This window comes from Pan troglodytes, chromosome 3 (assembly GCF_028858775.2).
Source record: "Pan troglodytes isolate AG18354 chromosome 3, NHGRI_mPanTro3-v2.0_pri, whole genome shotgun sequence".
Taxonomy (NCBI): Eukaryota; Metazoa; Chordata; class Mammalia; order Primates; family Hominidae; genus Pan; species Pan troglodytes.
Genome location: NC_072401.2, coordinates 120670090 through 120696012, shown reverse-complemented (window position 1 = coordinate 120696012; position 25923 = coordinate 120670090). Strand labels below are relative to the sequence as shown.

At 36.7% G+C, this 25923-nt stretch overlaps 1 protein-coding gene across 6 annotated transcripts in view; it reads left to right on the top strand.

Moving 5' to 3' along the window:
* Positions 1 to 25923, top strand: part of PDE5A (phosphodiesterase 5A) — a 134127-nt gene that overhangs the window by 95888 nt on the left and 12316 nt on the right. For 5 of the 6 annotated variants that reach the window (XM_009448203.5, XM_063808996.1, XM_009448205.5 and 2 more), the window contains exons 12-16: positions 6935 to 7081; positions 11576 to 11701; positions 13502 to 13596; positions 21516 to 21603; positions 24942 to 25042. In XM_009448203.5, the coding sequence (XP_009446478.1) occupies positions 6935 to 7081; positions 11576 to 11701; positions 13502 to 13596; positions 21516 to 21603; positions 24942 to 25042 (557 nt within the window). The remainder of the gene's footprint in view (positions 1 to 6934; positions 7082 to 11575; positions 11702 to 13501; positions 13597 to 21515; positions 21604 to 24941; positions 25043 to 25923) is intronic. The other variant, XM_016952124.4, reaches the window with a different exon arrangement.

The window sequence follows — 25923 nt, the reverse complement described above, 5'->3', positions numbered from 1 at the left end:
TGGTCTTCAAGGAGACCATACATTTTATAAATGTATTATTTTCTATAAAGTTTCTTCTCTATTGAATAAACAAAAAGGCACTCTCTATACTTGTGTAAAAGGGACACAAGTATGTCCCTTTTGTCGTGTGAATGGCCATTATAATGATAAAAAGTTGAACAAAAGAAGGGCTGTCATTTGTCTTAAGTGAGGCATTGATAAAGCTCAGGAAAGATTCTCTTTAATGAAAAAAGTAAAATGTGGACTCACATTCTCTATCATTGTGTTGTTAGGGATCACTTGGGCAAGCTACTAACATACTTCCTTCTGTTATTCCACTTAAAAAATATGTATTTCATTTATGTGTCTATCTTTCCCTTCAGGCTGTTAGTTCTTGGTGATAATAATAATAGCTGTCATTTAGTGATTGCTTAACATGAACTTGGTTTATGTGTTTTGTCTAATGATTGAATCAATGAATGAATCAATGAATGGATTCTGGAAAACCCAGACTTTTAGAAAGCCTATAATCTAGCATGAAGGAAAAAGAAACACAGATCAAGCTCCTTCAATACATTTAATAAGATTTTGCTTTCTTTTCCCTTAAAATGATTAAGAAACTAGAAATAATTTGAGAGTTGATTAAATATATAAAACAGTCTACAAACTGGTGATAGAGCCAGCCATGTTGAGGGACACTGAGATAACATTTTCATTGTCAGCTTTCATATTTGTGACTGTAGCAAGATGGAGAGCATTGGGTACTAGAGAGAGAGAGATACCTAGGTTCAAATTCCAGGTGTGTGATCTCAGGCAAATATGTGACTTATTTGTGCTTCAGTTTCTTTCTCTGCAAAATTAGGATAATAAAAGAATTTACCTCACAGAATCAGAGCAAATGTGTTCCTGGTACATTTGCTCCATTAAGTATTAGTTATTGCTCATAGTGGCAACAGGTGGGGGAGGGAACATCAATTTTCAATATCTAGTAGCAATACCATTGAAATCTTTATGTTCCTATGATGTTCCAAGCCTTTTTGCACTAGCGATTCCAATAATAAGCACTCAAAAAATTATACACTCATTTTTTTGGCCAGGCATGGTGGCTCACACCTGTAATCCCAACACTTTGGGAGGCCAAGGTGGACAGATCCTTGAGCTCAGGAGTGTGAGACCAGCCTGGCCAACATGGTGAAACCCTGTCTCTACTGAAAATACAAAAATTAGCTAGCGTGGTGGCATGCACCTGTAGTCGCAGCTACTCAGGATGCTGAGGCAGGAGAATCACTTGAACTTGGGAGGTGGAGGTTGCAGTGAGCCAAGATTGTGCCACTGCACTCCAGTCTGGATGACAGAATGAGACTCCGTCTCAAGAAAAAAGAAAAAAAAGAAATTATACACTCATGTTTAAATTAGCTTAAGTTGAATTAGGTAGGTGGAAAGCTTACTGGGGGAAAATATGTCATATTTTGTAAGCACAAAAAAAGTGTAAACTTTTTATTCATAATGTATAACCAGTTCTCTACTTATGGGGAACAATCTGGAATTCACCATTTTCAGTAACTTCCTACGAAAGCAGCTAAAAATTGGAAAACTTTTTGGTCACTGCTTTCTCATCCTGGGTTTTCAGTGTTGTTGGAAGTGAGAGAATCAAATCTTAATGATTATTAAGACAAGCTGTAACTGATTTTTTAAAATTACAGCAATGGAGTATTTGTTGTGCAGATGAACGAAGAAACTCAATTATTAAAATTTTTCAAAAGAAAATAAATTGAATAATTGAACTTTAAGAGAAAAAGGCACGTACCACAACATATTGGTTGTTTCCGCCATAGTATAGTTCATTACTAATATGAATACTGTACTATAGCTCTATGCCAAATTAAATTTATATGAAATAGTTCTGCATAATATGGAGAAACTGATTAGGTACTAGATGATTTAAAAACCCATTTATTTATTCATTCAATATTTAACCCCTATTCTATGCAGGCATTATATTAGGTGCTCCAAATATAACAGTGAATAAAAAGTCATATATAAGATAATTATACAATTTGTATAATTACAATTAGGAAAAAGAGGTGGGACTGTAAAGTATAAAACATTGTGAAATTACATAGAAACATATTCTAGAGTGAATGGTCTGAGATACATGTCATTATCCAGATCTTTTCATATGTCTCAATTTCATTTCTTGATGCTCCACTCCTTCCTAATCAGTGCTTTAACTTTCACATAGGAGATGTGGCAAGTCTGTGATTTCAACCTACACTGTAATTCAGCAACCTGTAGGATAAGACTACACTTGGGTTTTGGCTACATCAGTACTACAAGAAATAGACTGTTTTAGGAAAGCCATAAAACTTCCCTAGTTTTCAGACCATTATTTAAGCCAAAAATTTAAAGCCCAGAGCCCTTCGTTTTCTTTCTTTAATCTCTCTGACACAGCAAGAAGCAGCCAACCCACTTACAGTTTCTGCCCATCACACTGTGATATGGCAGTCACCACTGGGTCCACAAAAAGGCATTTTTTTCTAAACTGTTCACTTAAAATGACTGTTAACTACCATTTACTACCAATAACCTATCCCTAATGCAGTGGTTCTCAAATTTCAGCATTCATCAGAATCACCTGGAAGGTTTTTGTAACGCAGATTGCTGAGCCCCACTCCCAGGGTTTCTGATTCAGTAGGTCTGTGTTGGGACCCAATAATTTGCATTTTTAACAAGTTCCCAGATGCTGATGCTGCTGGTCCAGGAACTTAACTTTGAGAACTGCTGCTCTAATGGAAATGGATCCCCTCTGCCTTCAAACTCATCAGGTCAAATATTCAAACTTTTGAGAGTCTGTTGCCTACACATGCTTTCGTTGCAAAATAGAGCATCAACAGGGTTCAACTGCAGGTAGTAGGAACTACTGTAGCTATTTTAAGCAGAAAAGAATTTAACTAAGTACTTTCAAATCATTGGAAAGGGTAGGTAAGTCATCCCAGGAATAAGTCCTAGAACAAAATTGCTGTTCTGGCTCACTATGGAAACTTCTACATACATAGGCCAGAGTCAGAAAGCTGCTAGCGGAACTGCAAGCTGCAGGACTGCAGTATTCCCTCTAGAGTCACGTCCCCCCAAAATAATGAGTTTCCCATGTGTCACTACATTAGTTTGAAATTCAAGTCTCACTCAAGTTTGCCTCATTGCCGAAACCAAATCTATCTGGAACCCAAGTTGCAAGAGAGTCAAGGAAATGTATTTTTGTTAGCTGTCTAGCCTCTTCGGAAGATGAAGACTCACTAGAAAAAGGTTGAAACAGATGTTAATGGAGCCTTGCTATCACAAGGACTAGTGAATGTTTCCCTGATGCAGCTGAGACATAAAAAAAGTTAAAGAATTAGCTATGTGAAAACATGGGAATATGCATTCTAGGCAGAGCAAAGAGGCCTGGAAGAGAGCCTTCTTTTTCTCTCTTGTGAGAGAGAGATTATTAATTAACCTTAAAAACAGATGGCAAATACATAGACACTTCCCCCATCCCTGAAAAAAAAATTGACAATTTCAGAAAAGTCAGTTTTTAAAATTTAGAACATTATTGCAATAAGAAGAGAGGCTACCACATATTGAGTCTAACCCTCCACTACTTTAACCCAGTAGAGGCTAGGGTCCTCCATTTAAGCCAGGAGCTGTGAAATATCCCTCCTCCTACCTGTGAGGAAGCAGGACCAAAGTGATGTGTATGGAATCGAGCATGAAAAATACAACATAATCTTAACTGCCAAGGTGCACCCATCCATGTACCTTAAATGCTGAGAAAACCATTTCCTGTAGGCCCTGTACAGGAAAGTCACTGGCAAGATCTAGATGCCACTTACAGTAAGGCATTTGGTTCCAGAGTGAGGAGGCAGTAAGAGGTGCTTGAGCCCTGTGGATACAGAGATAAATGTATTAATATATCAGAGAATGTTAAACCTTAGAGATAGTCTACTCCAACTTCCTTCTTTTACACGTTCAAAAAAGCAGGCAGAGAGATTGAACATCTTGTTCAGGGTGACAAAGTCAGTGGAACATCTGGACTAGAACCTCCAATAGCCGACATTCCTTTTTATCACTTGCTTCACCTTGCTTTTAAGTTTCTGTTTCTGATCATCATCTCATGCTGAAATGTAAATATGGTAGCTGATCTAGCATTTTGTCAGCTGGACATCAGTTTACTATTTAGCTCCTTATCAGTTAGATGGTATTTAGAACAATTAGTTTTAAGGTCACTGCAAAATTGAAATATTTTTATAACTCTGACTACTGCTTTAACTCAAGACATTCCTGCACTCAAAGATTAACTCTCGTTCCACTCTTAGTGACTTTTCATGTCCAGAGTTGAATTTTTTTTAATTTTTAATTTTTGCAAGAATGGTGAAAAGAGGGCCATGGTATTAGAAAAGGATCATAAAAAGACTTATGATATAATTCCTTTAAAGAGTCACTAGAGGCCCAGTTTATTAGTTTGAGTGGCAGATACAATTGAAGAACCCAGAAGAATACATATACCATCAAATTGTTTGTCAGATTGAATCTTTAACCCAATGAGCTTTGTTTTTTTATTTTTATTTTTTGCATTCCATATTTGGTTAATTTGACATTAAAACCATAGTCCTGTAAGAGCTTAACCATATTTGAATTAAACACTAATATCTAAACTGTTTTGTCCAAGAATTCAGAGACATTGTGCTCTCATATAAATACGCAATATTGGGTGGTATTAGGTGGTATCACAGTTCCAGTGGTTTTGAATTGGATTACCCAACCATAAAAATACATATACATATTTATATTTATAGTACCTTATTGTTTTACAGACTCTGTAAAATATGTTCTTTCTGTTAGGCTTCAAAACCGTAATGCAATAATAAAATCCCCTGAAGAAAATCAAACTCAGAAATCTAATTTTGCTAATTCTAATGAATAAAAGTCACTAAAACAGAAACTGTGAAAATCTGGAACTGTATATACATCCTATGCCAGAAATACCACATACTTCATTCCCTGCTGTTAGTAAATTTATTTCCTGCTATTAGTAAAATGTACAATATTTTATCCTACAACGTGATAAGTAAAAATAATAGGTAATTATGTTTTACTTAAAATCACCTTTATCCCAAGCCTTTCTAAGTTAAACAGAAAGTTGAATTCTCTTGTGATGGTCAAAGAAGCAGAGTACAAGAGCTTGAAAGGATTTCTGACTTCTCATGGCTTGTTAATAATAGATCCCAGAATTCTGAACCTGTATATCACTGACCACAAGGCTCTTATGGAAAATGTTTGCATGTCCCCACTGGGTCAGCTCAGAATGTTTGAGCTGTAGTGTGGTGTGACCAAACAAGCAAAAGAAAAGATTCTTTTCTCTTAGTAGAGAGAGAGATTAGGAATTACAGTAGATAATGGAAAGAGGCACAAGCTGTGCTGGCTTCTATCCTGTAGCTTTTAGAATGTTCTTTGTGGAAGGAAAGAAAGAAAACTTCCTGCTGTAAGAATAATGATGCCCTAAGGAAAAAACATCTGTTCTCCTGTCCATTGCACTGTATTTTAAAGAAAGCAGCTGTTATCTGCTTTGAGTTAAAAGGTGGGCTTTTTCCCACCTCCGCACTTCCCAAACTTGAGTTACCGCTCCATCTCTGATGTTGGAGGCTGGATAAACAACTAAGCCCTTTATCTAAACATTTTAAATCCTTCTTTCTTCCCCTATTTCGGTCCACACATTAGCCTATGGAATTGACTTAACAGAATGCATATTTTCTGGTCAGTTTTGGTCTTGGGAAAAAATTCTTAGCTTGAATGAAGAGGGTGACATTCATGGAAAGTTTAAACAAATCTGGTATATGTAAGTGAAATCTGAAGTCCAGAATAAAAAGGAGAATGTGCAAGTGCCTTCAGATTTGTAGGGAAATCTACTTTAGATTGCTCCGTAAGATTTTATTATTTTGACCTTTTGACTTCCCAAAAGCAAAGTAGTGCTATCTCAGATACTCATAGGAAACTTAAGGGGTTTGAGAACCTGGCTGAAATTTAATTTTTCTTCCCTCTACTTCAAACCACGTAAAGGCCTCCGTTGGTCCAGTTAATAGCCTGATCTAGCTAAAACAGTTAACAAAGTGCTGACAGGGTAAATGGTCCAAGGGCAGAGGAGTGGAGGTTCCTTTAAATTCCCATCCCACAGGGCCCAGCAAAACACCTAGGAGAGGAGCCTGTGCGCTCTGCTCAGTCTGCGGGAGCCAGGGCTCCTTGGTCCAAATGAATGTTTTTTAATAGGCACCCAGGTGATTCTTATGATCAGGCTTGTGTGAGGCAAGTATGGTGGGAGGCAGGTTCTGCTAGTCTGGGCACAGGATAGTCTTCCTGGACTGGAGGCCTGGCATCCTCATTCCTTAACTAGCTGGGCTGCCACTGGCAAGAAAATTAACCTCTTTGTGCTTAAGTTCCTGTACTTGAAAAATGGAGCTAGAGTGTCCACTTCATAAGGCTGTCCTGAGAACTAACCATAAAATGCTTAGAACATTATCATTACCCTTCTTACCAGATGATTTGCAGCCCAGAGCACTGGGATGGTTCCAGAATATTTACTCAATAAATTATAAATTTCTTTTGAGTGAATAAGACTGGGGAGGTATAAAGGAGCCAGATCACTAGAGTTCTTAGTGTTGCTCACTGTTCCAGGTACAGTCTAAGGGTGACAACTCCCTTTTCTCCACTTAGCCTACTTTGAACCATATTAGTTACCCTTATGTGGCTCAGTTTTAAAAATGCAGAGTGGAGTTGCCACTGTACAAAAAGGTTTCTAGTGTCTTTCATTAAAAAGAAAAAAAAAAAGCCACAATATGCTATTTCTCTGCAGCAAAACAAGAAAACCTTGCAAATCACTGCTGCTTTAATTAACAGCATTTTTTTTCTTCTTTCCTTACCTAAGGCTGCTGTGGTGCCATCTGCCCAGACCCTTAAAATTACTGACTTTAGCTTTAGTGACTTTGAGCTGTCTGATCTGGAAACAGCACTGTGTACAATTCGGATGTTTACTGACCTCAACCTTGTGCAGAACTTCCAGATGAAACATGAGGTAGGAATGCAGCAACATCCTTTGGAAAAGTCTATGTGTATGTGTGTGTGTATGTAAGAGAGAGAATTGGTTTTGAATGCAAATATGGAATAGGGATTTTTACATTTTAGTGATTAATATACTGTCACCTAATATATACCCGAGACTTTTAAAGAAAAATTATCATTATCAAAAAGACATTTAATGGGCTCCTAGCATGTATCAAGTATCAGGGTGAAGACTAAGGGAGAGTGTCCCTAAAAATAGGAGCAGGATGTTCAAAGGCATGACAGCAGAGATTGGGGGTGAGGGCCAGGAGTACTGTTGAGGGGTAAGAATGGCAAGAGAAGCAATGGAAGAAGGTGAGAAGCAAATGATACAGAACCTTGTAAGCCGTACAGATGAATTTGGATTTTACCCTGAAAACAATGGTGAGTCACAGGAATTTTATGCAGAGAAGTAGCATGATCTCACTGCAATGGTTATAACAATAGTGTACAGGGAAGGACCGAAGCAGAGTGAACTCCTTTGAAAATGAAGGAGGAAATAAAGGGGCCTGATGGGAGGCCAAGCTTTTAGTTGGAACAGGGTCACCCATATGGGTGAAGATGAAAACTGATTTTAACCTCTGTTGCTTACCTTATTCACTTCTCAGAAAATAGAAAAACTTAAATATCTTCTAATATCAGTTTGGAGATACTAGGGAATTCCGTTGTTTCATAATGGCTATGTATTATAATACATAGCACCAAAGAATAAGAAGCAGCAGAAAGGACTATTTAAAAAAAGAATTCAGTAATCTTGCCTTTAAAAATTACTTTTTCTGATCAGTTGAATGTCTAGTCTCCTTGTACAGATTTCCTATCTGAAAATTTAAATATCTTGAAGGCCTCCACTATTTAGCATTGTATTAATTCAGGACTCTGCCAGGTGCACATTTCAGCGATGAGTTGTCCCTGCTCTCAAAGGCTTCACAGAAATGAAAACTAAGAGTGAATATAGCTAAGATTAATACATTGTCATTTATGGTATTATTGGAGGCCCAAATCTGGTTCTTCCTGAATTTAACCAAAGTTTATGTTACTCTTTCTTAGGTGAAAATAAAGAACAATTGTCCATAGACTCTTACCTAATAATACTTTACTCTTGTTAGAGTGCGTTGATTAAGGGATATCATGCCATTTAATTATTTCAACAAGTTCTCTAGAAAGGGTGTTACTGGGGTTACTGTTATCCCCATTTTACAAATGAAGAAATTGAGACAGCATGGTAGAGTAGAAAGATCATGGATTTTTGAGTCATACCTCTGCTACTGTTTAGCTCTTTTTTCGTTGGGCAATTAATCACTCATATTCTCAGTTTCCTTTTCTGTTATTAGGGGTAATGGTATTATTCTCCCCATGGGAGTCTCACGAGAATTATACGTGCATCTGTGATTATCTATTTGTATGCATGTGTATGTATGTACTTATCTATAATATTCTGTTTAACAAACAGGTGTAGAGTCCATGTCAGTTATCCCATTCTTAGGCCAAGTTTGACTGGTTACATCACTCATCAAATTTCTCAATAGTAGGTCATAAGGCTCATTTTTTAAAGCCGTATCTATTGATGAGATGAAGATCTCACTTGGAGCCAGAAGTTCTATGTGAATCTCACTTCTGCTTCTTGCTAGTTACAGGACTTTATAAACCTATATAGTATCTCAAATCCTTTTCCATTCCTGAGTACTCCCATTCTTGAAACTAATAATGATTCTGTTGAAAGGACTTGGCTAGAGTAGAGGAATGTGATTCTTGTACTTTTAAATGAAATTCATGTAAGTTGATTTATTTCTCTTTGGCCTTTAGATAGCATTTGAGGGTTAGGTAATGAAGATAATCACTCAAAGTTTCTGTAGAAATCTTTATTCTTACCAGTTGTTGGGTTTTTATCCATGAGGAAAATATTTCCTCTTAATGTCTGATTCATCATCCTACCTTTTCTGGTTGAATAACTATTATTCTAATTCTGGCCAACATCAAACTTGAACATTGCCATCATTCTGGCTGGCCTTCCTTCCTCAGTGCCTCTTCTGTTTTGTTTCTTTCAGATATTATTGTCAGTATAATTTTAGGATGATGAAATTAAAATGTTAATGCTAGAGAGGATGTTAACATCATGAAGCTGTTGTGACTAAGAATATTTCATATTGAAAGACAGATCTTCATGTTCTCTGCATGGCTTCTAAATCTTTAGTTATTCTCCTATAATGATTGTAACCATTGCCTCTTGCTGATCTCTGAAACAGATTCTTCATTCTGCTCAAGCCAATCTGCATGTGCTGTGCTTATTTTCACTTTCTATCTTTTACATCTCATTCCTCCCTGAATAATGTCTGTTCCACTCTCTGCCACAACAAACATCTCTCTTCTTCAGAGCCTGACTTAAGAATATGTTTGTAAGAGAACCCTAGGCTTGACTTCATGCTGCTTCAATTGCTATTTGGCAATGTATAAACTTGCTCTCAATTTTATGTTTATTTACTTATTTCCTTTATATATGCAATTTTGTTATTTTCACTACTGATTGAGTTTCTTGAAGCAGGAGCTAAGCTGTTTTCTGTTTCTTCTTTTTCTCCGGTGGCATCTTGAGTTCACCACTCGGGAAACCTTCCATAATTGTTGGAGACTGATTCAACGTATTGAACATGCTCTGTAGAGTCATCCAAACTGCAACTAAGTACTCAGTAGTCCTGTACAAAATACTGTCTTACAAATTTTAATGGTGTCCAGCATATCCACTGAGAACTTACCAGATATGACCATAATTTTCTTGTATGCTGTTGAGAACATCCTGGTAACAGAATCTAAAACTGTACTTAAATATAGGTACTAACTACTTTGTCCATTGGGTTATCCAATTCTATTAGGTCCGTCTTAATAAAAGGAAAATAGAGTAGTCCATTAGGAATTATGTTTCATAGAGTCATTTTGGTCATTGTTTCACAATATATGGTATTATATATTTAATTATATCTGTACATTTATGATTAGTAAAAAGATATATCCAAAGTTTAAATTTCTGGGTTTTCCTGTTTTTTTTCTTGCTGCTTTAATTAATCACCAGTAATTTTCTGCAACATATTTTCTAAACATATCAAAGAGAGTTTATAGATCTTACTTAAAAGTCTCTCAGTAAGATTAGTCTCCCAGTAAGATTCATCCATCACCTTCCTGACAGACTCTATTCAGATATGAAAAAATGGTGTAAGAAGCTGCAGTATGCTTGGGGTGAACACATTCAATCTTAGGCACACAGAAATCCTCCGCTTGGAATATGGCAACTCAGTGGGTAAAAAGGTTAGGAGACATTAGTGTTCTTTGTTATCAGAATTTCCTGTAAACTGAGCAATAGAACAGGAATAAAATGACCTGAAAAGAAAAGGGAGGATATGGAAGCATTGATTTCCCACCAAGTTCTTTATAAGCAGTTTCTACCGACAATGAAGAAACCTTGTTTTTGGCCTACTTCTGTAGCTAATCGTATTGTGTTGAATATTGTCAAAGCAACATTCTTTTCCCTGGTACTTTTTCCATTTCCCAGGGCAATGTTCTTTGTGTTTGAAGCAACTCCAGTGATACATGCAGGGAGAATCACATATTTATTTTACAAATCCCCAAAAGTATAGTAAATCACTCAGATTTGAAGAGAGGCAGATTCTGATGCTAACACAGACCATGTTTAGGGCCCATGAGTCTCTGGGGATTTTATTTAATACACCACTTAGAAGTTGAATTAAACCCAACTCTTGAGACTTGCTGAAGTCTATCCTGCCCCCGGCCATCTTTTAAAGTGTTTTTTATATGGACCCCAGGGCTTTACTTGGCACACATTTTTTTAAATTACTTCTTTGTAACCAGGCAGTAACTACCTGAATAAGTATAATTTAAAAGGACAAAGAGCTAATGACGGCATTGTCTTGTAGCTCCAATTTGTCCTCGGACATGTGCTATATACCTTGTTACTAGTCCACCCCCAGGGCCTTGCACTAAATACCTTCACGGATATACAACATGAGAGCATGGGAAGAACTTGGGAGTGGCCGCTTTTATGGCTCTCAAATGGTGAATTCATACCTATGTGAACCTTTGGACTCTCCTAGTTGGTGACACATGGAGATGGCACATGGACACATGGGCCTTTTATTAAAAAAAAAAAAAAAACCTACCCAGTGCCCTACCCTGCCAAAAATACCCTTTTAGGGATGTCTTGTGTTTTATATCAATTTAATTAGCATGGTACTTAACATGGTAGGCTGTGAAGTCAAATTGCTCAAGTTAGAATTTTGGCCCCATCCCTAACTAACAATATGACCTTCAGCAAGTTACCTCTCTGAGTGTCAGTTTTCTTGTCTGTAAGATGATCCAAATCGGAGTATCAGGCTAAATGTGAATGCTTTGTAGTGTCTGGAACATAGTAAATGTGTGAAGATGTTGGCAATTATTGTTACTACTTATGTTTTATTCCCTAAAGGTTCTTTGCAGATGGATTTTAAGTGTTAAGAAGAATTATCGGAAGAATGTTGCCTATCATAATTGGAGACATGCCTTTAATACAGCTCAGTGCATGTTTGCTGCTCTAAAAGCAGGCAAAATTCAGGTACTTTTTAGAGCCATTCATATATCTAATACATTTTGTTGCTTAGTAGTAAAATTTATAGCATATTCTTTCAATTTCACTTTAAGGTGCACAGATAATGATTTAAAATAATATTTGCTGCCACTTACATAATAAGTTATATTTTGTTAATTAAAGAGGACTAATCTGGCAAAACTACTTCATTGCTAATTTTCTTCCATATATGATATATATGGCATATTAGAAAACCTTCAAAATAACTTCATGTTGCACGTAAATAGTCTTTGGGCAAATAAATATTTCCTTCTGAGGAAAACACTGCCTTATTAAGAAAAAGTAAGAAAAAGTATCACATTTCTCTTGTTCACATTCAACCTGCTCCATAGTAGAATTCCTCAAAAACCACCTAAGTCCTGAACTTGCTTCATTGATAAGTTAGGGGTCTCTATCGCATTTTCTCTGGAGCACTCAGTAAATTTTGTAAGTACTGTTTCATAGAAAGGGTTTTGGTTTCATATACATTGACCAGAGACTGCTTAAAAGGAAGATCAATGCAGAAAACGTTCAAGTAATTCGTTCCTTTCCAGGCCAAATTTTATCCATATCTCTGTCCTTAGATTCTAACTTCAGTGGGAATCGACTAGTTATTCTAGGTAAGTGATTCCAGGCATCCATCATATAACTGTTTTTAATTCAGAGCTTCCCTGCCTTTTTCTTTTTGTAAATAAATTCTTAAAATGTTATTCTCTGTCTCTACTTTCATAGGGTGCACATTTTAACTGGCTAAATCTAGAAGAAGTGATTGTTATTAAAGAAGTGAGGTGCAATTAAATACAATAGTAGTATTTTCCTACCTTAGCAAACACGTGTAGGTTGAGTATCCCTTATCCGAAATGGGACAAGAAGTGTTTTGGACTTCAGATTTTTTTCAGACTTTGGAATATTTGCATTATACTTACTGGTTGAATATACCTAATCTGAAGATCCAAAATATTCCAATGAGTATTTCCTTTGAGACTTATTGGTGCTCTAAGAGCTTCAGATTTGGAAGCATTTTGGATTTCAGATTAGGGATACTCAACCAGTGTAAGAAATCATGTAAACTTATTTTGGGGTAGGGAAGGTCATAAGGATCATCAACACTGAAAACTATCCTAGTTCTCTGTGAGGAATAACAATATGATGATTTTTTGTGTTTGTTGTAAAACCTATTTAGAGTACTGAGAGTTCTAGGAAAATACAGCTGATGATAATTTTAACTTGTGTTTTTTGCGAATGAACGGGAACAGTATTAATGATAATACTCATAGCAGATACTAAAAAATAACCTATATTTAGCTGGAGAGTATATTATGTAACTTTTTAAAGCCAAGTTTTCATTTCAAATTATTTTCTTTCTATTGTTTTGCTTGAATTAACATTGTCTGCATTCCTTAAGGACACAGCAACTGATAGCAGAGAGTGAACAGAATCTGCAGGGAATTAAAAGAGGAAAAAAACAATTATTTAAAGTTTATTATGATTATTTCACATAATAATTAAGAATTAGCAATACTTACTATAGGTGGACAGATTATTAATTTATTGAGGCATTTCAGCTTTTCCTGTTGATAAGTGACATTTGTGGTGATCCCATTCTGAATGACAAAGGACAACTGATTCCCTGAAGAATAGGATTCTAGGGTTAGTCCTTTGTGACTATAGAGAAGTATGTACGTAAAGCACTGAGGGGAAAAAAAAGATTACTGAAAAGAGGTAATATAATGTCCTTCACCACATTATATTTGTTCTCTCTTTCCTCCAATGTCTTTGGTCATGCAGAACAAGCTGACTGACCTGGAGATACTTGCATTGCTGATTGCTGCACTAAGCCACGATTTGGATCACCGTGGTGTGAATAACTCTTACATACAGCGGTAAGACTTTCCCAGTAAAGCAAGAACATGTTTTCTTTTAATTGTAGGGCTGTCTTTGTTTAAGTTAAAGCCACAGCAAAATTGGATGGTCAAGGTCCCATAACATACTCTGGTTATATTTAAGGGAAATGGAAAAAATAATGCAGGTTAAGTATTATGTTTATAATTTTTCAGCCCTGAAGTTCAAAACATATTTATGTTGAGAATCTTATTTCATTAGATAATTACCAGGAGTTTTACTTTAGTTTATATACATCCAGCTTAACAGCTTCCTTAGAAAACTATTAAGACTAGTTTAGAAAAGGTAACATTTTACCCTACAGTAGAAAAGATAATATTTGAAAAGTGCTTAGCTCAGCCCTACATACTTATTAAGTGCTCAGTAGAAGGAGGCTTTTGGTCTTAGTGGAAGCTACATAGCACTCTGTTGGAAAACTGGGCCTCTGTCTAATTTCTCTATACCATTATGTCCTGATCTGTAAAATGGAGATAATAGTTGTAAAAGATAATGCACATCAATACCAAGCAGAATGCTTGGTACCTATTTAAGTCTTAAATATTAGAAGCAGATGCTAGAGATGTACTGTCATCAGATGTCTGCTCATTGACTGAGTTTGAGAGTGAGACACTATCCGTTAGGACAAGTGTCAGGCTCCTTTAAGAGCCATACTTAAGTGGCATTTGAGATGACAAATGAGAGGATAAAGGTGACATCACTTTTCATCAAATGTTTGAGCCACTGTGATATTTTTATTTTCTTACAGGAATTTAGTTGAAAAGTCTACATTTTAAGTGCAAGATCTCTTACTACTGAGCATTTTTTAAGTACACAAGTGATTCAACTAATGGGCAGATCTCTCAAGGAAATTCCAGATGTCTGATATCTAGAGGGAATTTCAGAAAGCTCTCTAATCACATTCTTCTTATCTAAATAAATGGAAAACTTCATGTAGAAAGAATTGTAGTGATGTAACAACCATGTCCTCTGCTGACCTTTGATGGGAAAAGATAGCAAGCTCTTGCCTGAGTATCAGAGTCTGGCTGTTTCCTCTTGAAAAATCTCATGTTTTGGAGAACTAACTGGGTGACATGTCCTTTGTCCCCTGTGCTTTGTCATGTGATTGCAATCCTGAGCCTCACACAGACACAGAATAATTATGAAAGGGGACACTGATATGAAAAGATGTATAGTACAGAGTCAAGCCACATAGTACACCTCTCCACAGTCAGCACAACCTAAAGATCAGAATAAGCATGTGCTACACTGAACATAATATTATTAGTATGTGGATTATTAGTGTATGGATTGCTCTAAGATGCTATATTGCCCTGCTTTAGAGTGAAAAAAAAACACTCAACTATTTTTTCCTTTGTTTATTTAAAAATAATTACCCCGAAAACATCTGGAGAAACGTCATCATCTTCTCCAAAAAAAAAAAAAAGAAAAAGAAAAAGAAAACATCCTGGGAAAAAGTCATTGACTGCAGAATCTTGCTTTCACACACACACCACAAAGCAGACTTCAACTTTAAAAAAAAAAAAAAAAAAGTTAAAGCAGTTTCAAAGATTTTTATTTCTTCCTACATCCCTGTGGTTTCAGTAGAGGAAACCAAGAATTTTCCAGGGATTTTTCTTTTTTTTCTTTCCTTGTTGGTAAATGAGTGATACTTAAAGTAGAATTTTCTTAGCCAGGGGACCCAGGAAACTATGAGTACCATAAATATTCCCATGTAAAGTACTATCTTCTAAAAAGGTATACTGTGTCCAGCCCTCATCAGATATTCAAACTAATATTTAGAGAAAATCAAAAAATAAAACAATGCACAGAGATGAAAGTAATTTATCAAAAAGAGAAAAAATGGTCATGTGGTAGCAAAATTAGAAACTGAGATTTTCCTCATTCATTCTTGAACATCTTTTCAGAAAATTACCCTGAAATTACCTTGAAAGAAGATATTTCTCCAATAGAAAGTTGCCCCTTGAGTCATCATTTGATTATTTGATGCCTTCTTTGATTAGGAAACTACCATCGTAGAGGAGTTCTACAGGTATGCCAGTGGCATATATGAGGGAAGAGTTCACTGCTCATGCTTACTTCTCCCACTTGGGTGAATCAAGAAGAGAATGAGGGCTGGGCGCGGTGGCTCACGCCTGTAATCCCAGCACTTTGGGAGGCCGAGACAGGTGGATCACGAGGTCAGGAGTTCGAGACCAGGCTGGCCAACATGGTGAAACCCCGTCTCTACTAAAAATACAAAAAACATTAGCCGGGTGTGGTGGCGGGTGCCTGCAGTCCCAGCTACTTGGAAGGCTGAGGCAGGAGAATCACTTGAACCCAGGAGGCAGAGGTTGCAGTGAGCTGTGATCTCGCCACTGACGCCAGCCTGGGCAGCAGAGCGAGACTCCATCTCAAAAAAAAAAAGAATGATCTCAGATAGATACTGAATTCTTATTTTAAAAATAGGCAGTAATAGGAACAAAATAGCTAAAGTGCAGACAACCACTAGAGAAAGCACAATTGTAGCATTTGGGTTATGTAGAGAGATTACCTGCATTAGGTCTGCATTCAGTATAAGAAGACTGTTGTAGATGCATTTATTTGGTTAGATTCAAGTTTGGTGTTGATAAATAATGCAGTGAAATTATGTTATATTCTAGGCAGATAGATAATGAATAATTATTATACTAGGGCTTTTGCCCTTTGCAAGGCAGAAAGAAAGTGATAGAAGTATAAAATGTGATGCTTGCCATTAAGAATTGTCATAGTCTCATGAAGTAATAGTGATCACTACAAGAAAGTATCTAGTCCTGAGTTATTTAGTGCATGGACTGTAAGTGTTCAGCAGAGAAAACTGGTCAAGACAGATGTAGTACATCTCCATTGTTAATGGAGGAAATGAGACTTAAACTTGGTCTTAAAATGTGGGTAGGATTTAGAAAGGAGAAAGGATAAATATATTTCAGGAGCACCATGAGGTAAGCATGTTCTTGGAATAGTGGTGATGGCTAGCTTGACTAGAGTTAGAAGGTTCACACTGATTAGGAATGAAAAAGAAGAGAATGAACAAAGGGAAACTTTTTGATGCAGGGTTATAAAACTAACCAGTGCATTATAGATTTGATATGGGTGGGAAAAAGGAGCCACTGCAGTGTGTAATAAATGCACAGTTTTAGGAAGGAAGTCTGAATGTAAGCTACAAGGTGAATGGGTAGAAATTAGAACCACAGAGCTCAACTAGAAAGCTGTTACAGCAAGTCAAGTATAAGCTGAAAAATCACATACTGGCTAGAGAGAGGAAGAGACTGAAGGAGAAAAAAATTTTTTAATTTAATAATGAGCAACTAGTTATATATAAGCATGAAGGAAGGAGATATGACTTCTGGTCCAAGAAACTGGAACAGTGATGGTGCCATTGATGAAAATGAAAGAGCTGGGAAATATGTATATGTGTGCATTGAGAGAGAGGGTTGGCAAGAATGGAGGTTATGGGAGTTTTGGCAATAAGTCCAGTAGAAGATAATAAATAGGGTGGTAGTTAGAAGTGGTAAAATGATCAAACGAATGTGTTTTTTTCAAGGTTAGAGATGCAATACAATCAGGGGGAAAAAAATCTCCTGGTAGCCACAATCACACTGTATATTAGTCCTGGGAGAACTTGTTCTATCCAATGACTGTCTTCTCTGCTCTAATAGAGGACAGAAGTGAGCTGAAGTCATGGTCTGGCACAGTGGGAATAGAGGGTCAGCAGGATCTGAGAGACTTAAAAGGGCACTACACACAGCACAAAATCATGTGTGAAGTTCAAACTGGGTAAAGTCCATTTTACCCATGAATGAGATGATCTCTGGTCAGGTTGGAGATCTTGAGAGCCTGGAGATCTGACTATGAATAAAGTGAAAGTTCAATTCAATTAGTCCTATGTCAGTAGTAAATACTAATAATAGAAGCTAAAACTTTATATAGGCCTTATGCCATTTGAAACGTTTTTGCACTTTTTATATATTAGTTCATTTAGTCCTTATACCACCATGCAGTGGCTGTGATGGTTATGGTAGTTAAGAGCCAACTTGAGCCAGATGCCTAGCTTCAAATCTTGGCTTCTCTCTCCTCTTACTCTGTGACCTTGTGCAAGTCATTAAACTTCTCTATGTCCCTGTTTCCTTCTTTGTATAATGGAATAATGAAAATACCTATCTTCTGGGATTTTCATAAGGATTAAAGGGGTATAAATAGATGTAAAGTGCTTAGAACATTTCCTGGCACATGTTAAATGCTCTACAGGTTTTAGCTATTTTCACAGGGGAATGTTCTTAGCAACAGATAGGAGTTCAAGATCTTGCTTTGTCCTGTGGTGAATAAAGGGAGTGGCAAAAATACTGTGCCCAGTAGAACCTAGTAGCTGTGGAACAAAGAAGCGGAGCCCTGTCCATCATTATGTGCAAAGAGATAATCAGTAGTGTCAAGGAGGTCAGAGAATTCTGAGGTCAAAAGGTGAAATGAATCATCATTATGAATATTTATGTCATTGAATATGATTATAGACAATGAGAAGGCAAAAAAAAAAAAGGTTGATTGGGAGAAGAAAGCAATAGTGATGATTTGAAGAGAAATGATGAAGTAAAGAACTGAATGGGATTGAAGGTTACAAAGAGGTTGTTAGAGAATTGAGCCCAGAGTAATATATATGGCTAAGAAGCAGAACCAAGGATGTTGTTTGTTCTTGGTGACATAGGAAGACTGGGGTGGCAATATAGTTTCCCACCCCCATGGGGCTTTCATTTTCTATAGATTTCTAAGGCTTTCTATTTTTAAAATATTGGTCTGATTTCTGCATTGGACATCCTAATACTACTGTCAGAGATGGACCAACAACTGTGCAGAACAGAGGAAAATGCAAAGTGAGTATGCTGGTCCATTAGTGCTCACTGACAGCAGTGTGAGAACAAAATTCTGTAGCAGTAGTGGTTTAAATGGGTCCTTCTGATGCAACCTTAAATAAAGAAGCCACATAGCCTTGTGTTTGAAAGAGGAAAATACAACAGATAGAGAATACACTGGTTTCCATGAATGTTTTTATATACAGGAAATTTGAGTCATTTGTCACTCTGTTATGGATTCATAAATCTGTATTTTTAGAATGTAAGTAAGTAAAGGCAAACACAGTTTGCATTCATCTATCTCAAGCCAAGAATTTTCTCTAATGTGAAACAGTGCCTTCTGCGTCGTCTAAAAATGTAATGTGTGTTTGAAGTTCTAACTTGTTTGTGTTAAATAACCACCTAATTGCATTTCGTAGTCCAGCCCCTAAGTGGGTCAATGAGTGGATACTGTGTGCCTTTAAAGTACTTTGGTATCCTAAGACAGTGTGATGGGTTGAAGAGGACATACTTGAACGCCAGCTCTACCATTTATATCAACCTTGAGCACATTATTTTTCACTGAGCCTTTGATTGTCTAGAAAGCAAAAAGATGGCAACTTTAGAGAGGTCTCGGCTGAGGTTACCCTGGAGACACAACCTGAGATGAAAGTCAGTGTGCATATAGGTTATTTGTGAATATGACCCCAGGGAGCAGGAATGCAGAACTGGGAAGGAAGCAGGGAAGAAAGGAAAGGCAGTAGAGGGATGAGTTATCCAGATGTCCACCCATACTGGTGCTTAGTCTTCCCAGGCACTTTTGAGGAGTCTTATGAAATAAGACCCAGAACTGTTGACTGGCAAGACAAAGGCAGTTGTCCCTAGGTCTTTGTACCCCCCTGGTCCAAGGTGGTCCACAGGCCTTCACTCTTTGACACTTTCAGGTTGAACAAGTATGAGTGCAGAGAACATTCCTCTGGGCACCAGTTGTGGGGTCAGAAAGCTCTAAGGCAGAAGTGAGAGGTATTAAAGATAGGCTGGGACAAAACACCTTCTAATTGGTACTTGCATGAAGTCTGTTAAAGCGTGCATGAAACTGGACACTACATCAGTGGATGAATAAGAGGTGGGATTGAGGGTTTTGATGTAAATGGGCATGCCCTGCACAGGGTTATTGTAAAAATTAAATATAATAAACTAAAAAAAATTAAAGCAAACTACCTGACATGTTATAGGCTCTCATTATAGGCCATCTCCCCGGATGATCTCACCTACTCGCATGCCAGGATTACCATCTGCATTGTTGGTGCATTCCAAATCTATATCTCCAGCCCAGAACTGAGTTGACATTTATATCCATTTGGGTCTATTTCAGGCACCTTAAAATGAACAGATCCAACATTCAGCTAGTCAGGTTCCCCTGCTTCATCCCCCATCTTTAATCATCTTCTCCCTTTTTCTGTGTCAGTAAATGAGGTCAGCATCCCAAGGCAGAAAGTTTAACATTCATACTTTTTCCCTTTATCTCCCTCATCCCCTCATCTCCCTCATCCCACTCCTAGTCAGGAGTCATTACCAATTCCTATCTGATCTACTCTTAAACAGCTCTCAGATGTCTGCTTCTCTTCCTTTGGGCTGCTACCACTCTAATCCAGGCTCTCTCTGACTTAGATTACTAGAAGTTTCCCAGTAGTCTCCTAACTAACTCCCATAGTCTCGATACATACGCAATCCTGTTTCCAGTAAGTTCATCCTTTTTCAGAAATATAGTCGTGTTACTCTGTTCATTGTCATCCCATTTTCTGATGCTGAGCACAGTACCTGATCCATAGTCCAACTCACTAAATATGGAAGGAGCAAAGAAGACAAGAAGGGCAAGAATTAATTTGGGAAAGGTTAGGACAACAGTAAATATAGACAACACTTTAAACAATAAGAATAGATGAGATTATCTGTCCTATTACCTTTATTTTCACTTTACTATTTTCTTTTTCCCTCAGATTTCTCTCACTTTACCCATTTTTTCCCCCACATTACATTTCTTCAGTCTTAGGTAGCTTCTCTATCTTCAACAAATTAAATGCAAAGTAAAATAATCATTCAGATAGTAATAGGAAGAAATAACAAATCAGTTGTATTATCCAACACTTGTATATGGAGCTTTACAATTCACAAACCCCTTTCCTATAAATTTTATGACCAGAGGCTTTCAGAAACTTCATCTTTTTCTTATGAAGAAATAGTGAAAACTATGCTTAATATTCACGTGTGAAGGGTCATGAGAAACATGAGGTGGAGGATTGTGCTTGTTGTGCTTTAAAGCTTTATTTGTGACTGTCTCAGAGATATAATGAACTGAGTATAATATCCTTTCCTTTCCTTTCTCTTCACTCAGCCAAAGGGTCTCTACTGCTTCACCAAGTTCAATTAGCAGAACTAGCAGGATATTCTGCACTAAAATGACCTGGATCCCACATGGGGAACTTTCCAACTCAGCCATCTCCTTCCTTCCTTCCTTCCAAGGGAGCATGTACACTGACTATCCCTCTTTTTCTTGCCTTTCATCAATCATACCTCAGTTAATTCCATCTCAGTCAGTCCTTTTCTTATTTGCAGGCACACATGAATAAGCTGACCTTCAGCCTGAGCATTATTTCAGAGGAGAAGCTAACATGAATTTGTTTCAGATTTTATATCAATTGCAGTTTTGGAATTGAAAAATATAATTGGTACAACTATTTCAGAGGGTTTTTTTCCATGTTTGGAGGTATTAATTTTTTTGTCTTTACTCCTTACTTCTATTTTAATCAGTATTAAAACCAATGAAATTGTTCATACTTTACTCTGGCAATGGTCACATTGGTACTTGAAGACAATTTGACTCTTTGTATTTGTTTCCCAGAGATTATCTCACACTTTTCTCAGTAAAAGGAGAGAAAATTGTTAGTTGATTAATTTTGTGAAGTAGCCTCTTTTGTAGTTAAACAGTAATAAAAATGTACTGATAAACTGGCATATTAAGGAAACTGATCTTTTTTCTTTCTTCAACAAAATACTTTCAGAAGTGAACATCCACTTGCCCAGCTTTACTGCCATTCAATCATGGAACACCATCATTTTGACCAGTGCCTGATGATTCTTAATAGTCCAGTAAGTACCTAATTTATTGTTGTGGAATTTTAAAAGAGAGCTTTATAAATTCAGTTTTATTTTTAGTTCTTGGATTTATTCCCAGCATCATAAATTCTTGCACATACTTTATTCCTTTTTGGGTAAGGAAGGCGAAGCCAAAACATTTGAGATCTTCACAGCCTCACTTCTCTAGACAACCAGAACTGTCTCCATGTTGCCCAATAAGGGAAATTTGGTTATTCTACTCTACGTGGCTATTCCAAATTAGAAACAAACAAAATGTGTATTTTGTGGCTCTCAGTTAATTCTGCTTTTTTTTGTTTAATCGAATGAAGTGGTTTCTATAGCTCAAGCATTTGCTTTCACAAAGCAATACCTTTTCTTCTTTTTACTGAAACTTCCAGTCACTAAGAGAGGATTTTATTAAAGAATAAAGCTATTTAACTACTTGGTGAAATGAATATTTATCAACATAAGAAAGCATATGCTATGCTATGCTAAACATACTTATGTTAAGGAAAACAAGATTAACATAATATGCACCAGGATATTAACAATGGCTGTGCTGGTGTAATGAAATTGTTAATCTTTGTTTGGGGGGGGATGGTTGTTCATTATTTACATTGTCGGCTGTACCTTAATAATAAGAAAAAATGAAAGTTTTAACTATTACACTGAACATACACAATGCATGACATACAATCTTAAAGCAATTTTACCACAATATTGCTAAGTTTACTCAGTGAGGCTAATTCTTTCCTGAGCCCTGGAAAAAAATTCAGGGATTCCCATCACTTTTCTGGTCACTATTTTATAAGTAAAAGCCCTCTAGTTACTTTAGGTTCCAACATATAGTATAGAGTTCTCAACTCAGAAACAAAACTGTGTACTCCTGGGTAGCAGTCCAAATTTTGAACATGATTTAAAGTTTCAGGTTTTTTGTTACTGCACTGGTAGGCTTCTCCCATTCCCTACCTTGTGTTTCTTCTAACTCCTTCCTCTCTCCCCAACCTCCATGTGGTTTCTTACCTCTTCATACTTGGAGAATGGGAAGGGAGAATAGGTAAGAAACATCAAAACATTCTTAACAGACTGGTACTGATATGAGTGCCTTGCCTTTTAGACTTTCCAGACAAGAGTCAGACACAAGTCTACTCTAGCCCCACCTCCACCCACTAAATGATAGGAGACATACACGGGAACTCCACGCCCCTCTCTCTTACCTGAGGTAGAGGGGAACTCACTCTCACGCCTCCCTCAACACCTCAGTGTCGGGGAGGAATTAAGAGTTATATAGCCTGTTTTGGCAACCTCCTTATAAAGTCTGTATATGGTCTAGTACAGATTGTTTTTCTACAACATTTGACTGTTTAATGTGAATTATATCATGTGTGATTGGGAGGTAGAAGAATGGTATCAGTATACTATAGACGTTCTATCATTTCATACACGACTTCTCTGGGGTAAGAGGTGCCAGAATTATAGAAGTTGAATTCTGACCTTCAGCAATAAAGGAAAAAGCCCTCCCTTTGGCTCGTGCGTATACAGCCCTTTCCATTCTATCTTAGGAATATTAAAAATGAGTACTTGCACCTGAGGCTCTCTCCCTCGCTTTGGACTGCTGTAGCCTCTTGGTAGCTTGCTCTTCTTTCAATGCCCACCTTAATAGCAGAGTTACTGTCTCAACAATCAATTCTATATGCATTATTGCAGGGCCCCTCAAACCAGCATTTCTACTTGATTGTTTTTGTCCATCTTTAATGTCCTCAGAAGCAGCCTCCAGACCTGCCAGACTGGCCTGTCCAAGTTACTTCCAGAGGAACCAATTCTTGGTTTAGTTTGTGCTCTGGTTACAAAGTTGCATAGGTTTTGAGTGGTCTTTCCCAATACCATTTTTTCACATAATCCATGCTATTTTTAGTGTACGGTTTTTCAGAACTGAAATTTCTCAGGAATGTATATGTCATGTTATAGTAGGAACATCTGTACTTTTGCTATCTGTGTGTTTCCACTAAAACTTTCATTTCAGTATCCCATTACAAATTTAGCTCCAAAGAAAGAAAATATGCTAACTTTTTTAAAAGCATATTTTACAGTATTCCTATCAACTGACCTGTTACTATATAACTTATTATGTAATATGTTGTTACTTAATATATAAGGAATCTGATTATCTATATGGCTGACTCAAATTATAAGACCTATCTATATATTCTATCTTTGTAAGCATAATTACACAAGAAATTATATCCTCAGCTTTTGAGAGTAAAAAATAAAAATATAGCACCAAAAGACATTTCATCTTCCACTTGAAATTGTTTTATCTTAAAGTAAGTATCAGAAGGTATTTTCTGAATAGTTTTCTGTTTAGCCTAGAATCTAAAATGATTTAGTATTTAAAAATAATGTTTATGGTTGTAATTATAGATTATTGTCATTAATTAGATCCATGCCACAATTTCAGCATCTAGTTATCCTTTAATCAATGTGTTTTGGCCCCAGCCTAACATACCCAGAAGTTCTCCTGTCTTCATAACAAATCCCTTGCCTTCAGATCTCATTCCTAAGTGTCTGGGTTTTTTCTTGGCCCTAAGATATAGGAAGCACATCTGACTCAACTTACAGATGTTGTTTTGATTGTATTCTGAGTGCATGGTCTGTGTATTTTACTTAGTTCAAGATTAGAGAACCACTATGCTTTAAATTACAGATAAGAAATAAAAAATGGTTACATAGTGAAAACTTTGAATGATTTGCACATGGATTAGCTACCTTTTAAATATTCCTTATAGATGTTTCAACCCACGCTTTCTTTCACCACTGACCAGTAAGCACCCTTTGGCTCATGCCCTTTACCCATCTATATTAAGATGTTCCTAAGGAATATGCACTGTTATCATAACTGACCAAGTTAAAATTATATAAATTTGCACCAGAAATGTTATTGGATTTATTTAAAATGCCATAGAGAAGTTTAAAAATTTTACTTCTTTCTTCATATCCATTAATATGGCTTTTTTTTCAAAGTTTTACATGCTGTTAAATTATAGCGATTAGTCTGCCCTACGGAAAAGGATAGCTATTAGATTTTAAGTCTGGACTAAGGCTTAAGGAGTATAAGAGTTGGAAAAACATGCATATGTAGGCAGATGAAGCATTATGAAGCGGTTTACATGTATGACAGAGGGGTTGGGTGGGAGCATAGAGGGGAAAGTTTATTTCATGGTATTTAAGTGTGTCCTCCACATTCATTAGAATACTGGGCATGTGTTTAAGATATGTGAATATATTTCTAGATTTTGTTCTTGTCAGCAGCTTCTCCAGGATGCTAATATTGGTTTTCTTTTTTTATAAAGGGCAATCAGATTCTCAGTGGCCTCTCCATTGAAGAATATAAGACCACGTTGAAAATAATCAAGCAAGCTATTTTAGCTACAGACCTAGCACTGTACATTAAGTAAGTTTTAAGAAATAACCTGAGAAATAGGTATTTGAAGTCTTTTCATTGTTTCAAACTTTTGACATCCATATTGAGAAATTTCAAAGCAGAAATGTCCTGGCAAAACTGCTTATCAGAATACGGAGCAGTTTCTGAAAGGGTAGCCAGAAAAGTCTACTCCTTTGGCTTATACTGCTGAAAATTAAGAATACCTATTATTTCTGATGTTTATCTACCACTGTGTCTCTGAAACTATATACAAATCTAATAGCCATCTCAAGGTCAGTCATTCCAAGCCATGTTGTCCAAAGATTATATAGATCATTTGCTTTTCCTCCTTTCCCTTGCTCCCCACAACTTCTGACCATTTCATGACTCCTTTATACCGTCATTCAAGCTTAGTTGGGCAGGAAAAGGAGTTACTGCCAAGCAAGTAACTCTTGTTTCTTTTTATTTGATTTTGGCAGAAGAATATTTATGTAGAACTTTGAAGTTGTTGATTCTAAAATAAGAGTATACATTAGAGTCGTCTCTGTGATTATGCATTTTCATGATTAAACTGCCTTTCTAAAAGCTAGAAAATACTTTCCTGCATTTGAGCAATCATAAGTTTCCAACTCCTAGCTGAGATCTTTGATGCATGTGTGGGAATGAGGGGAGTCAGGGAATCACACTCAGGATTTCCTTGTAACATGAGTCTCTCTCCCTCTGTAAGGAATTCACATTCATGGTTGTAGTTACTCTTAGGAGAAGTAAAAACACATAGAACAAACACAAAAACATCTGCCAGATATCTACTGTTATACATCTAGAAGTAACTGCATGTGCCTACTTAATTGGTTTTTAGAGCATTTTGAGGTTAAGACAAAATAATATATAATAGTAAACTTCAGTTTATT